The 15,226-nt window shown below is 40.9% G+C and overlaps 1 protein-coding gene across 9 annotated transcripts in view; it reads right to left on the bottom strand.

Moving 5' to 3' along the window:
• ccdc30 (coiled-coil domain containing 30) overlaps positions 1-15,226 on the bottom strand; it is a 159,417-nt gene that overhangs the window by 81,157 nt on the left and 63,034 nt on the right. For all 9 annotated transcript variants that reach the window (XM_043675691.2, XM_087980519.1, XM_043675689.2 and 6 more), the window contains 3 exons: positions 13,372-13,564; positions 7,143-7,253; positions 4,569-4,694 (listed from right to left, as the gene is read on the bottom strand). In XM_043675691.2, the coding sequence (XP_043531626.2) occupies positions 4,569-4,694; positions 7,143-7,253; positions 13,372-13,564 (430 nt within the window). The remainder of the gene's footprint in view (positions 1-4,568; positions 4,695-7,142; positions 7,254-13,371; positions 13,565-15,226) is intronic.

Consider the following 15,226-nt stretch of genomic DNA (forward strand, 5'->3'; position numbering starts at 1 on the left):
GAAAAATGTCCATATTACAGAGGAGGAAGTGCGAGATGTCTTGAAATGCATAAAAGTGAATAAATCCACAAAACCTGATCAGGTGTACCCTAGAACACTGAGGGATGCTAGGGAAGTGATTGCTGGGCCCCTTGCTGAGATATTTGTATCATTCATAATCACAAGTGAGGTGCTGGAAGACTGGAGATTGACAAACGTGGTGCCACTATTTAAGAAAGGTGTTAAGGACAAGTCAGGGAACCATAAACCGGTGAACCTGACATAGGTGGTGGGCAAGATATTGGAGGGAATCCTGACAGACAGGATTTACACGTATTTGGAAAGGCAAGGACTGATTAGGGATAGTCAACATGGCTTTGTGTGTAGGAAATCATGTCTCACAAACTTGATTGAGTGTTCTGAAGAAGTAAAAAAGACGATTGATGAGGGCATAGCAGTAGACATGATCTATATGGATTTCAGTCTCATGTTTGACAAGGTTCCCCATGGGAGACTGGTTAGCAATGTTGGGTCTCATGGAATAGAGGGAGAACTAGCCATTTGGGTACAGAACTGGCTCAAAGGAAGAAGACAGCGTGGTGGTGGAGGGTTGTTTTTCAGACGACAGGCCTAACACCAGTGGAGTGCCACAAGGATTAGTGATGGGTCTACTATTTTTCATCATTTTTATATAGATGATTTGAATGTGAGCGTAAGAGGTATAGTTCATAAGTTTGCAGATGACACCAAAATTGGAGGTGTAGTGGACAGCGAAGTAGGTTACCACAGATTACAACAGCTAATGAGGAGTGGCAGATGGAGTTTAATTTAGATAAATGTGAGATGCTGCATTTTTGAAAAGCAAATCTTAGCAGGACTTATACATTTAATGGTAAGGTCCTAGGGAGTGTTGCTGAACAAGGAGACCTTGGAGTGGAGATTCATAGTTCCTTGAAAGTAGAGTCACAGGTAGATAGGATAGTGAATACGATGTTTAGTATGCTTTCCTTTATTGGCCAGTGCATTGAGTACGGGAGTTAGGAGGTCATGTTGCGGCTGTACAGGACATTGGTTAGGCCACTGTTGGAATATTGTGTGCAGTTCTCCTTCCTATTGGAAGGATGTTGTGAAACTTGAAAGGGTTCATAAAAGATTTACAAGGATGTTGCCAGGGTTTGAGTATTTGAGCATTAGGAAGAGGTTGAATAGGCTGGGGCTATTTTCTCTGGAGTGTCGAAGGCTGAGGGGTGACCTCTTAGATGTTTATAAAATCATGAGGGGCGTGGATAGGATAAATAGACAAACTCTTTTCCTTGAGGTGGGTGAGTCCAGAACTAGAGGGTATAGGTTTAGGGTGAGATGGGAAAAATATAAAAGAGACCTAAGGGGCAACCTTTTCATGCAGAGGTTGGTACGTGTGTGAAATGAGCTGCCAGAGGAAGTAGTGGAGGCTGGTACAATTGCAACATTTAAAAGGCATCTGGATGGGTATATGAATAGGAAGGGTTTGGAGGGATATGGGCCAGGTGCTGGCAGGTGGGACTCCTGTTGTTTTTCTCTCACAATAACGATTTTTACAAGTTCAAGTCTCTTTTTCTACTTCTTGATTTTTAACTGTTTTGTGTTTCCTGTCTTCTGTGGTGAAAGACAAATATGAAATAATTATTGAAAGCTTTTGCCACTCCCTGGCTTCCTATTATTAATTCTTCAATGTCATCCTCTAAGCCAGTACGTGTCAACATTTTCATCCACCAAAAAACTACTTTAATGCTTTTAAATTGACATGACCCCAGTGACTGCTGAGAAGGGGAATGGTTGTGAGGGCTGAAATAGGGCGTGGAGGGAGGTCCAACATTGTTTTGAAGGCTTTGATGTTTGCCAAAATTGACTTCCAACAACCAAGAGAAAACTCCTGAGCCCACCTGAGAGAGGGCTCTGTCATATAAAATCTCACCAGCTCTTCCAGTTGCTGCCTCCCTACTGCTCTCCATTTCCCTCCCATTCCGACACTTGCTGCTTCGTTCCATTTGTTGATCATCCCTCACAACTTGCCACTTCGCTCTCACGAGTTCCCACTGTTAGTGAGAGCTCAGGGGAGATACTCTTAGGCTATTGGAAGTGAGTGAGGAAGCAGAGGATGTGGTGAGCAGGAGTGAGGCAGTAGGTGTGCTCAGGAATGACAAGTGGCCTGATGGCGATGCAGTAAATGCCGGTGGATCAAATCCAAAGCAGCAAAATGAAGTTGGTACCGCCGTATCTTGCGATAACCAGTTGGACATCATGGCCAGAGATTGTAGTTCTAGCAAAGTGGCACATTGCAAGAGTTCCACTTTATATCCAAAGTGATTATTGCCAGCTTGCTTGTCCTTAGTGGGAGATCCTTAGCTTGGAAAACACTGATCTGAGCCAAATGCTCCCTTTAGCTTCTCTCTTCCTTGTTGTATAAGTGTCAATGTTTTAATAGTTTGTTTTTAGTTTTCTTTCTTGTTTTCCACTGTATTCCAATTTATCCCCAATTTATTAATTACTTTTAGTCATTTGCTGGCTCCTGAAACTTTTTCAATCTGTTAACCTACTACTAATCTTTGCAGCAATGTACTTTTTATTTCAATTCACATTGCTCTTAACATTTTTAGTTAACCATAGATGTTATATCCTTCTGATAGAGACTTTCTCCCTCAATAGAGATTTAGCTTCGTTGAGAGTTATGAACTATCCCCTCAACTATGAGTCTCTGCTTGCAAGGTTTGTGAAGGTTTGTAGCTCAGGTTGAGACTTAGGGTGTAGGTTTGCTCGCTGAGGTGTAGGTTTGATACCCAGACGTTTCATTACCTGGCCAGGTAACATCATCAGTGGCGACCTCCAAGTGAAGTGAAGCTGTTGTCTCCTGCTTTCTATTTATATCTTTTTCCTGGATGGGGTTCCTGGCATTTGTGGTGATGTCATTTCCTGTTCGTTTTCTGAGGGGTTGATAGATGGCATCTAGATCTATGTGTTTGTTTATGGCGTTGTGGTTGGAGTGCCAGGCCTCTAGGAATTCTCTGGCATGCCTTTGCTTAGCCTGTCCCAGGGTAGATGTGTTGTCCCAGTCGAAATGGTAGTTTTTTTCATCCGTGTGTAGGGCTATGAGGGAGAGAGGGTCGTGTCTTTTTGTGGCTAGCTGGTGTTCGTGTATCCTGGTGGCTAACTTTCTTCCTGTTTGTCCTATGTAGTGTTTGTGGCAGTCCTTGCATGGAATTTTGTAGATGACGTTGGTTTTGTCCATGGGATGTACTGGGTGTTTTAAGTTTGTTAGTTTTTTTGTTTGAGTGTTGGTGGGTTTGTGTGCTACTAGACAACAGCTTCGCTTCACTTGGAGGTCGCCACTGATGATGTTACCTAGCCAGGTAATGAAATGTCTGGATAGCAAACCTACAGCTCAGCGAGCAAACCTACACCCTAAAGTCTCTGCTTCTCAATATACATCAACATGTCTAAAATAGCCTAGTGCCTGGAAGGTTCCAAAACATACTAAAAATGGTCTAGTGTTCTAAGAAACAGTCTCAAAACAATCTATGAACTCATCATCCAGGCTACCATTGCCAATTTGATTCCTCTAATCAAGTGAAGATTAAAGTTCACCAACAAATATTTCAATATCTTTCTTGCAAGCTTCAATGTTTTATGAACAAAAATAGAAAATGCTGGAAGAAACTCAACAGGTCTGGCAGATTCTGTGGACAGAAAGCAGAGTTAATAGTTTAACAGCTATTCTAAAGAAGGGTCACTGGACCCAAAACCATTAACTGCTTTCTCTCCAAAGATGCTGCCAGACCTGTTGAGTTTCTCCCAGCAATTTCTATTTTTGGTTCTGATTTCCAGCATCTGCAGTTCTTTGTTTTTTGTGGATTTCTGGCTTTATGATCTGTCCTATTGTGCAGCTACTGTTAGGTGGCTTAAAATTTACTTCCACCAATGATTTCTTTCCTTTGCTATTTCCTACCTCCATCCAAACAGATTCTAGATTTGGCATTCTGAACCAAGATCATTTCCCATTACTGTATTTAATGATCTTTACTTTTTATTAACAGAGCTATCCTACTTCTTCTTTCCCACTATGCTTCCCAAATGTTAAATACCCTTGAATATTCAGGTCCCAGCCTTGGCCAACTTGCATCAACATCTCTGTTACAGTGATTTAATCAGACTCATTTATTTCTATTTGTGCTTTCAGTTCACCCATCTTATTATGAATGCTGCACCAATTCAAATAAAGAGCCTTTAATTCCAGGTTTCTCCCATATCTGCTTACTCTGATCTTATCTACTGATGCACATTTATGTTTGTATATTATGTCCTTTCAGTCACTTTCTGATTATCATTACATATGTCATAGCTTTGCATTACTCCAATATCCTTTCTCTGCAACTTTCCAAATCTCCATTATAAAGTTTAAAGCCCTAACTACAACCCTGTTTATTTGATTTACCAGGACACTGATCCCAGCGCTGTTGAGATGAGACTGTCCCAATGATACAGCTCCTGTTTTCTTCTGGTATTGGTACAAGTGCTTGCTGAATTGAAATGGAGCAGTTTCCTTACAGCCCTACCTCCTCTGCTCGTATTTTTGACTGCTGGGCATTAGATAGTGCTCCTTCAAGATACTCCCGGTTTTTAACTTCTTCTTCAAGCCTTTGCTGTATGCTCTCCATTGTCATTTGACTCCTTTTTAACTGCTGTTGAAGATAATGCACAGACCAATTATCAGTGTTTGAACACAATACAAGGCACAATCCTTTCAATTTCAGCTCATTGTAAAAATACTTCCTTGTCATCCTCCCAAATTATTTTCTCCACTTTCCTGTTACCATTGACTCCAGTTAAAATGAAGGGCCATCACTGCAGTCATTCTTCTTACGCCCATCTTATAATCATGGCTGAGAACAATTCCGTCCACCTTCAGTCCTAGTAAACAAGTATGTTCCAGTAATCTGGACTGCTAACCTTGGCAGAATCTTGTTCCCTATCTCTAGATTAGAGTACTAAACAGAATGTCCCTACTGGTGCCTGCCTGACATCAGTATTTTTCATTATACGGTAAACCAGGAAATGAACAAGCACCTTCTGGTCCACCTTCAGGTCAGGGAAGTTGCATCTTCTGCTTTGGCTACATTATTTATCCTGCACAACTGAGAGGTCTAAAGAATAAAACACTACTCTAAACTCTAAATGCTGAGATTGTCAAATGTATGTCTGAATTGTAAGATATGATCTATGCCAATGGTATAACATTTTGTCAATTGTTCCTCGTGCACCACTGATTAGAACCATAGAAATGATACAGCGCAGAAAGGGACCATTTGGCCCATCTTGTCCATGCTGACACAAAGGTAGCTCGATGCCCTTTCTAATCCTATCTTCCTGCACATGGCCCATAGCTCAGCAGCTTACAGCACTTAAGGTGCAGATCCAGGTATTTTTAAAAGTAGTTTTGGGTCCCTGTCTCCACCATCAACTGAGTCAGCAAATTCCAGACACCTACCACCCTCTGTATAAAAACATTTCCCCATGTCCCTTCTAATCCTTCTGCCACTTAGCTTGAAACTATGACTCCTGTTTTTTGAACTGTCTGTCAGGGAACCAGGTTCATAGAATAATAGAATCCCTACAGGTTCTTCCTGTCAACTCTATGTATACCCCTCACAACTTTATACACCTCAATCATGTCGCCCCTCAGCTTTCTCTGTTCCAAGAAAAACAACCCCAACCTCTCCAATCTCTCCTTGTAGCTACAATTCTCCAGCCCTGGAGTAGATCTCCTCTGCACTCTCTCCAGAGAAATGATGTCCTTCCTGTAATGTGGTGACCAGAACTGCACACACTACTCCAGATATGGCCTCACCAGTTTCTTATATAGTTTTATCATTATATTCTACTTTTGTACTCTATACCACTGCCAATGAAGGAAAGCATTCTATATGCCTTCTTTACAGATTATCTATCTGTACTGCTACTTTTAGGGAACTATGCACTTATATGCCAAGATTTCTCATTTCATCTCTGTATATTCCCATGTATTGTGTATTCCCTTTTACAGTTTGATCTCCCTAATGCATTATCTCACAGTTATCAGAGTTGAACTTCATCTGCCACTTTCCTGTCTACTCCACCAAACCATCTATATCATTTCGGAGCTTACACCTATCCTCTACATTATCCACTACACAGCCAATATTTGTGTAGTGCATCTGCAAGTTTCTCTTGTGTCTCCCATGTTTAAGTCATGATTGTTCATGTTTAAAGCAAACAGCAGGGATCCCAACACTGAGCACTGTGGAACACCACTTAGATCATCGTTTCATTCGCAATGGCAGCCATTGACCATTCCTCTTTGATTCCTATTACTAAGTAAACCTTGGATCAATTTGTCACATTACCCTGTATCAGATGGGTTTTTACTTTTCTGACCAGTCTGCCAAATCAAACGCCCAGCTAAAATCCATGAAAACAACATCCACTGCACTATCCTCATTGATCCTCCATGTCACTTCCACATGCCTCACATTTGAAAGGCATGACCTTTCCTGAACAAAGCAATGCTGACTATCCTTGATTAGTCCATGTATTTCGAAGTGACGGTTTATCTGATCTCATAGAATTGATTCTAACAATTTGCCCACCACCGAAGTAAGACTAACTGGCCTATAATTGTTTGGCATTTCCTTTGTCCTCTTTTTAAACAACTGAACTACATTTGCATTCCTCCAGACCTCTGGCACTTCACCTGTATCTAGTGAAGATTGGAAACTAATCCTCAGAGCATCTGCTATTTCCTCCCTGGCCTCGTCAAAATCTTAGGGAACAATCCACCTGGCCTTGGTAACATCCTCTCTCAAGGATTCCATCTCTAACACTTCATCTTCTATTATGATTATTTAGTCCCACATTTCACACTGTTGCTACATCCACACCATGCCTTTCCTTTGTGAATATATCCTTAGCATCTTGACACAAGTTCCTTCTTCATCTCTGATGGACCCTACTTTTTCCTTAAGTATCCCATTGCTCTTTATATACTAGTGAAACATCTTTGGGGTTTCCTTTGACTATTATATATTTTCAGCATTGATTTTCTTATCAAAGATCACAGATTTCATGAATTTACACATTAGATAAACTCTCACCTCCTGAATATCTTGTTCCTTACTCACAGCACTGATCACTTCATGACTTTTTGCTTTAAGCTCCTTGTACTTCCTCTTAAGTTTTGCATAATCAGTTTCCATACTGGTGATCTGTGTGGACAGACAAGACTATCAGTGAAAACACTAGCTTTCTTTCTAATAAAGGGAAAGGTTGAAACTAGCTCCATGTTAACATGGTAGCAAGGTATACATACATAATCTAATTTAGGTATACATACATTATCTAATTTAGGTATACATACATAATCCAATTTATAATAAATTATAAGGCAACCATTCCATTTCCCCTGAACGTCCTTAGAATTCCCCACCCCAGCATAAAGGAACCAAAGTGTTGATTCATTAACAGCAACAAAGAAGACGTCTGCTAGTCTGCCTCGTCCCTGGCACCGAGCACAACTGCTCTGATGCATAAATTCAAACTGCAAACTTTGCTGCAATATATAAAATCCTCTGATACAAAATTATTGCACTTTAATATCCTACACTCAAAATAGAGGTCTCTGCTATTATACAACACAATGCATATCTTGTATAATCTTGGTCTCAATAAGCAGCCTTCATTGTTGCAATGACCTCCACATAGTACACAGAGACTGGACAATATCCATGACATGAAACCATCTGCTGTGATTTCAACAATCTGAGAGCTCTCTTATTGTGTGTCATCTTAGAAAATGGCCGCAAAAATGAAATAACTTCACAAAGCCAATATCCCGTGATCAAATCATCCTGTATTTACAAGTGCATTGTGCAGGACACAGACCCAGCTAGTTCAGAGCTGGCTCGTAGAGTGAAACTTTGTTTATTTTTCTTTTTCTTTTTTCATTGAAACTTTTTTCATTATATCTGTCAGCCAGGACTCCCTGATTGGACGGGTTATCAGCCCCAATCAGGAACTCATAATATATGAGATCTACCTAGCTGACTGCATTCCAATCACGATAATAAACATTCTTTAGAAGAACAGAGCATGGTCCACTGGCAAGACCAAGATTCATGGCCCAACATCATGCATCTGAATCTATGATCATATAGCATGGCTGAGATTTTAATTTTTAAAAATCAATTGGTTCATTCTACAACAGCTAAAATTTATGAAAAACTCTGCCTCCTCATCTAGAAGCTTTTCATTCTGTGGCGAGATCTAATAGGATCTCAGCCACCAATCTGGAAACCTAGTATTCTTCTCCATTGAATCTGCAAATATGAAGGTTAAACAAAGATCTTTCTGTTTGTTTTGAAATTCTTATTGTTGAAAATAATCTCAATTGCACAATCCAAATTCAGCTAGTTACAATTTCTGAAGCTAAATGTTGCCCTGCTAACTAATCATCATATAGTTGAAAGCCTCACATATTAATTCACATAGAGCACTGCAATATTTTGGGAAGTCTTTGTTCATTAAATTCTGACTTTCAGTCTTCTATTTTCAAGAGAAAAGAAGCTCAGTTCATTTATCCATTAACCAAGGAAAAACAATAAAAAACATGAGGAGACAGGTGAGGTTTTTTTTTAATTTTTGCAATGGATTATAGAAAATTGAATGCATTGCCATGAGTCAAATTGATGAAGATGTTATTGCATCTTTCAGGATATAACAGAAATATAGGCTATTGGGAAAGAGGAGGCCACATTTCATTAAATAAAAGTAATTTTCCAGTAAGAAAAGCTAGTGAACTTTAAATAACACAAGTAACATTAGCAATCTGTGCTGTGATCCGCTGTCTTACTGCTGCTTTAACAATGAACTTCTGGTTTCTTTTTTGCCTAACTTGAAAATCTATCCCAGCATCGTTCCAGCCATTTCAGCATAAATCCCAACTTGCGCTGAATCCATTCTCTGCCACCTATAGCACTGCATTCCTCGTCAACCCATACACCCATCCATTTTTAGTGTGTTAGGCTCTTGCCCTTTAGAGTTATTTTCTAAACAATTTGCTTCCAATCTCACTTCATCCTCAGGAGCCTTTTAGATGTTGTATGAAGTTAAGATTAGTTTTGGGAGATCCAAGATGGCAGCGACTCAGCACGTCTGAGTCTATAATGCTCCTCCCAAGACCTAGGCAAAGTGGGCCACCGTCCTCCACCACACTCACCAAATCATTTAAAATTGTTTTTACTTAATGTAATTAGTGGTTCAGTACTAAATTTAAACAGTTCAGTCTCCTGTAAAAATGGCTAGGGGGAAAGGAGCCCGCAGCTCTCAGCAGGCAGAAGCCCCTCCCCCACCCTCTCCAGCTGTAGCAGAGGCGTCCGCAGCTGCCCCGGGGGAATTACCTACGGTGGCGAGCCTCATGGAAATAATCTCCAAACTTGATGCGAAGATCGATGCCTTCATTGAAGAGTCCCGAAGTCGGTGGAATTCATTCTTGCCGCAGTACAAAAGCATGGCCGAAACATCGAAGAAATTGAGTGCCGAGTCGGGGGCGGAGCTAAAGGCCGCGACCTCTGAGGCCATTGCAGAATCGGCCGTGGATCGGGTTCAGACTCTCGAGCAGCAAGTCCGGACCTTAGAGAATCACATTGACGACCTCGAGAATCGAGGTTGTCAAATAAATATTCGTTTGCTGGGCCTTCCCGAACGGGAAGAAGAAGGCCAGCTTACAAGATTCCTTGAACATTGGCTTCCACAGCTTTTAAATCTGGAGGCTGGATCAGGCCAGGTAAGGGTGGAATGGGCCTACTGGGTTGGCAATACGCGGGTCCGGCTCGAACCAGCGCCCCCGCCTGGTCCTGTTCCGGCTGCAGAGCTATAAGGTCTGCAGAAATCTTGGGAAAGATCCCCAAGCCATGATTTATAAAGGATCCAAGATTGTTATTTCAGGACTTTTCCCCAGCTCTGGTCCGAAAGAGGAAGGCATTTGATAAAGCGAAGAAGTGTTTACGGGATTTAAACATTCAATACTCCTTGCGCTACCCAGCTATACTACACTTCAGCCATGAAGGGTCTGTGTATAACTTCGGATCACCGGAGAAGGCCAAGGAACTTTTGGACTCTCTTAGATAAATTATAAGAGTTAATTGATGTTGTTTTGCCCTACCCCCACCTCAGTTTACCCCCTTTCTTTTTCCTTTCATTACGTTACTGTTTAACATTATCTCCAGGGGATGGGAAGAAGGGTTTATTTATCCATTCTTTACTTAGCGATTTTCTTTCCCCTTTTTTTTTACATATATACAGGCCAGGGGGTCTAGTTAATGTAGATGGGGGGGAAGGTGACTACCTTATTCTATTTCATCTTTGTCCTTGAGAGCGAGGTTGTTTTCCCCTGTTATTTTGTATTACTATATTTTGTTATTATTTGCTGAGACTGTAATTTTATAGTCATATATGGTATTAACATTACCAAATATATCCAGGTGTTGGTGTGGGTGGGGGTGGGGGATAGGGTACTCACTGTTAGTTCTAGTTCAGTAGTATACTTGAATTGTCTTTATCCTATCATGGGGTGCCTGGATCAAGGGTGGGGCACTGGTTGGGAGAGATTATGATGGGTTTTTTGGAAAGGAAGTGATGTCCCCTGGGAATAAGGGGGAAGATCTCTGTTTAAATACGTTTTATACTTTTTTAATTATTTAGAAATAGATTTTTAGTATATTGATCTGAATGTATTAAAGAGCTTTTATTTGTGAATTTTATATGCTCCATGCTCGGGATGTTTTGGATAGGGTTTCTTCTCCCTGGGGCTTTCGGTCTTGCCAGGTGATTATGGATGATCCGTCGATTAAATGGTGCACATGGAATGTCACAGCGAGTAATTCACCAATCAAAAGGAGGAGAATATTATCAAACCTCAAGAAAGAGAGGATTGATATAGTTCTCCTATAAGAGACACATTTATTGGATAAAGAACACCTGAAATTACGACAGGGAAGAGATTATTTTCTGTTCTCTCTTTCTGTGCAGGGAAAAACATTTTGGTAAACTGGGTGGCTGAGGGCCCTCATGGACTTTCAAGTTGGCACAGAATAATTATGGAATATACTCCCCCTGACTTCCTGACAAATATGGTGCACCAGGAGAAAAACCAAATTATTCCACAAAATATGGCAGCCCTTCTTGAATTACACAAATACCGATATCTCGGTCATCCTTTATTTAATTGAGAGGGTGAACCTGGCTGGTCCGGGGCCCCCTGGGAGAGGAATCCCGCATGAATACGGGTTTTGTTGTGATCTGATGTTAACACATTCCGAGCATGTATATCACTGCTCAATTTCTGTGTTATCCGTTGTTTTTTTTTTCTCTTGAATAATGTAAGAATTTTAATCATACACTCTGATTAGTTGTAAGTTAGATGAGTAGTTAGTTGAGTTTTTTTTTCTCTTGGTATTTCTGTTTTCTTGTTTGATAGATTTTGGTTATCATTTATTTAAGATTTAACTGTATATCAATGTTTATAGCTGAAAATGTGTTGCTGGAAAAGTGCAGCAGGTCAGGCAGCATCCAGGGAACAGGATTTTCAGCTCTGATCTCCAGCATCTGCAGACCTCACTTTCTTATCAATGTTTATACTTGGGTTTTTTTTTAGTTTTCTTTTGTAAACTTGTAAAAACATGTTAAGTTTTCAATAAAGTTGTTGGAGAGAATCCTGACGGACAGGATGTACATGTATTTGGAAAGGCAAGGACTGATTAGGGATAGTCAACATAGCTTTCTACGTTGGAAATCATGTCTCACAAACTTGACTGAATTTTTTGAAGAAGTAACAAAGAGGATTGATGAGGGGAGAGCGATAGATGTGATCTATATGGACTTCAGTAAGGCATTCGACAAGGTTCCCCATGGGAGACAGGTTAGCAAGGTTAGATCTCACAGAATACAGGGAGAACTTGCCATTTGGATACAGAACTGGCTCAAAGGTAGAAGACAGAGGGTGGTGTGTTTTTCAGACTGGTGGCCTGTGACCAGTGGAGTGCCACAAGGATTGGTGCTGGGACCTCTACTTTTTGTCATTTACATAAATTATTTGAATGCGAGCATAAGAGGTACAGTTAGTAAGTTTACAGGTCACACCAAAATTGGAGATGTAGTGGAAAGCGAAGAAGGTTACCTCAGATTACAACAGGATCTTGACTAGATGGGCCAATGGGCTGAGAAGTGACAAATGGAGTTTAATTCAGATAAATGCGAGATGCTGCATTTTGGGAAAGCAAATTTTAGCAGGACTTATACACTTAATGGTAAGGTCCTAGGAAGTGTTGCTGAACAAAGACCTTGGAGTGCAGGTTCATAGCTGCTTGAAAATGAAGTCGCAAGTAGATAAGATAGTGAAGAAGGCGTTTGGTATGCTTTCTTTTATTGGTCAGAGTACTGAGTACAGGAGTTGAGATGTCATGTTGTGGCTGTACAGGACATTGGTTAGGCCACTGTTGGAATATTGTGTGCAATTCTGGTCTCCTTCCTATCGGAAAGATGTTGTGAAACTTGAAAGGGTTCAGGAAAGATTTACAAGGATGTTACCAGAGTTGGAGAATTTGAGCTATAGGGAGAGGATGAACAGGCTGGGGCTGTTTTTCCTGGAGCGTTCGAGATTGAGGGGTGACCTTATTGAGGTTTACAAAATTATGAGGGGCATGGATAGGATAAATAGACAAAGTCTTTTCCCTGGGGTCAGGGAGTCCAGAACTAGAGGGCATAGGTTTAGGGTGAGAGGAGAAAGATATAAAAGAGACCTAAGGGGTAGCTTTTTCACACAGAGGGTGGTACGTGCATGGAATGAGTTGCCAGAGGAAGTGGTGGAAGCTAGTACAATTTGCAACATTTAAAAGGCATTTGGATGGGTATATGAATAGGAAGGGTTTGGAGGGATATGGGACTAGATCAATTTGGGATATCTGGTCGGCATGGACAAGTTGGACCGAAGAGACTGTTTCCATGCTGTATATGTCTATAGTTCTATGATTTGTCTGGCTAGTATGCAAAACAATATATTTCACTGTAATGTGATGCATGTGATAATTATAAATGAAATCAAGTCAAATGAGTTAATACGAGAAAGAAAGGTGGCAAGAGAAAGTGTTATTCAATGTAGATATAATTTCAAAAATATTCAACTGTGTGGTCAGGCATAGGTTGCAAATATTGTCAGCCTGCAGTATTGGAGTTGTAAAGCCACCCAGGAATATCCTTGTCTCATTCAAAGTATTACAACTGAATGAAGAGTCCACAATAGTTATAATGTCACCTGCTGTCTGAACTAACCTTAGCTTTTAGTACTTCCTTCTCACAGTCAGTGCTGTGCTGGCCATCTCTAGGGTGATTACGGTGTTCTCCCAAAGTAGTCTCAAGTATCTCATTCCTCATCGTCAGCTCTTCGAGATCCTGTTGCAGTCTGTGCAACTTCCGTTGCAGATCATGGTTCTTAGAGTCTAACCGATTAATCTCATGGTGGCACCTAGAATATACAACAGACGACAAATGTTGTGCCTTTGCAATTTCAAATATTCATGCTTCTTCCTATGAAAGTGTTAATTCTTGCTTTGACAGATTCATTAACATTGTAGAAATCTCCCACAGGTAGCTCTTCTATATAGTTGATCTTAAAGATTGAGGACAAAATTTAATGCCTGCCCTGAAATCAGTTTGGAGCTGGAAAGGGGCATTTAATTGGGCAGGAGGATTCCAGGAGGGTTTAGGCTGGAGTTGGAAGACTTGTGGACAATTTTTCTACCTTGCTGCAAAGTGAGGCTCTTAGTAGGGCAATTAGTGCTGACTTCAGGCCTCATCCAACAGTTGTTGGTAGTTAAGCAGAGGTGGTCAGGACCTCCTGTGAGAAGCTCAAAATGTGATACCAGTTATATTTGCTGGTGGGTTTCTGTGGGTGGGGTTCCTCATTCAAAGGTACCCTGTGCCTAATTGCGAGACCCTGGCCTGTTCACAGCTTGGTGTCCATTCCCCTCACCCATGGCATCACCTGTGCTCACTTACCTTTAGGGCGAGTCCCTGAGCGATCCTGGGTCTCTTGCTGAGTACACCACCTGCAAAGGCCACCACTCTCCAGGTTATGTTGCCGGCAGTGAGCAGCTTTTACTCTAGATAGAAGAGAAGATTTCCTCGGGTAACAACAGGGAAGGCCTGTTGCTGGCCACTTAAAATGCAATTCAAAACAGCAGGCCTTATCCAGAGAAGGCAATGTAAGGATTTTGCTGCCTCTCCAGCTGTTGGGTGAAACCCCCATTAACATTACTCAGGTTATTAACAAGATGTTCAACTGTGGGGGAACGGCCAAGCGTGATCTTATTTCTGCAGGCATTTACACGCATGCACTTTAACAGTGATCATGAATTGTGACCAGGATGGAGAACCCAAATTAATTTTTCACTAAACTCCAAAGTACCAGCCAAGATCAGGTGCGGAACTCAAGAACCATGGCTACAAAAAGAGTTGATAACCTTTGTGGTGAAGAATATCCAAAAGCATGTTTAATAAAGATTGGTGTTTACATAATTTGGAGGTGCTGGTGTTGGACCGGGGTGTACAGTTAAAAATCACACAACACCAGGTTATAGTCCAACAGATTTATCAGGAGCAGCGCTCCAAAAGCAAGTGCTTCCAATTAAACCTGTTGGACTATAACCTGGTGTTGTGTGGTGTTTACATAGTAATTTATCATATCTTAGAAACTTCGCAAAATGTTTCTTCATAGAATATACTGCTTTGAAGTCCAATAACTGTTGTGATGCAGAGAAATACAACATCCATGCACACCAGAAGAGCACATAGTGAAACAAATGATCAATTATCTGAAGGATTCTGACGTCCCAAATGACAGCATCTCTCATACTCATGGAAGATATTTTTGGATGCAGTAATTAGAGAGTTATAGAGTCTGTGACAGTTGCACGTTTCCTAAGCTTAATGCTGAACAATACACATTCTCTGAAAGCTGTACTGTGATTGCTGAATGCTCTTTATCTGGGACTATGATCTATCTGCATTTCCAAAGACAGTAACATTAGCAATGGAGGTTCTGGAACCAGCTTGTCTACATGTCATAAATGAATCAAATAACATAGTACAGAGACATTGAATACCCTACAGCATGCAGAATTAAATT

The sequence above is a fragment of the Chiloscyllium plagiosum genome, unplaced genomic scaffold, assembly GCF_037043375.1.
Source record: "Chiloscyllium plagiosum isolate Xiang-an unplaced genomic scaffold, Cpla_swu_hap1 HiC_scaffold_37, whole genome shotgun sequence".
Taxonomy (NCBI): Eukaryota; Metazoa; Chordata; class Chondrichthyes; order Orectolobiformes; family Hemiscylliidae; genus Chiloscyllium; species Chiloscyllium plagiosum.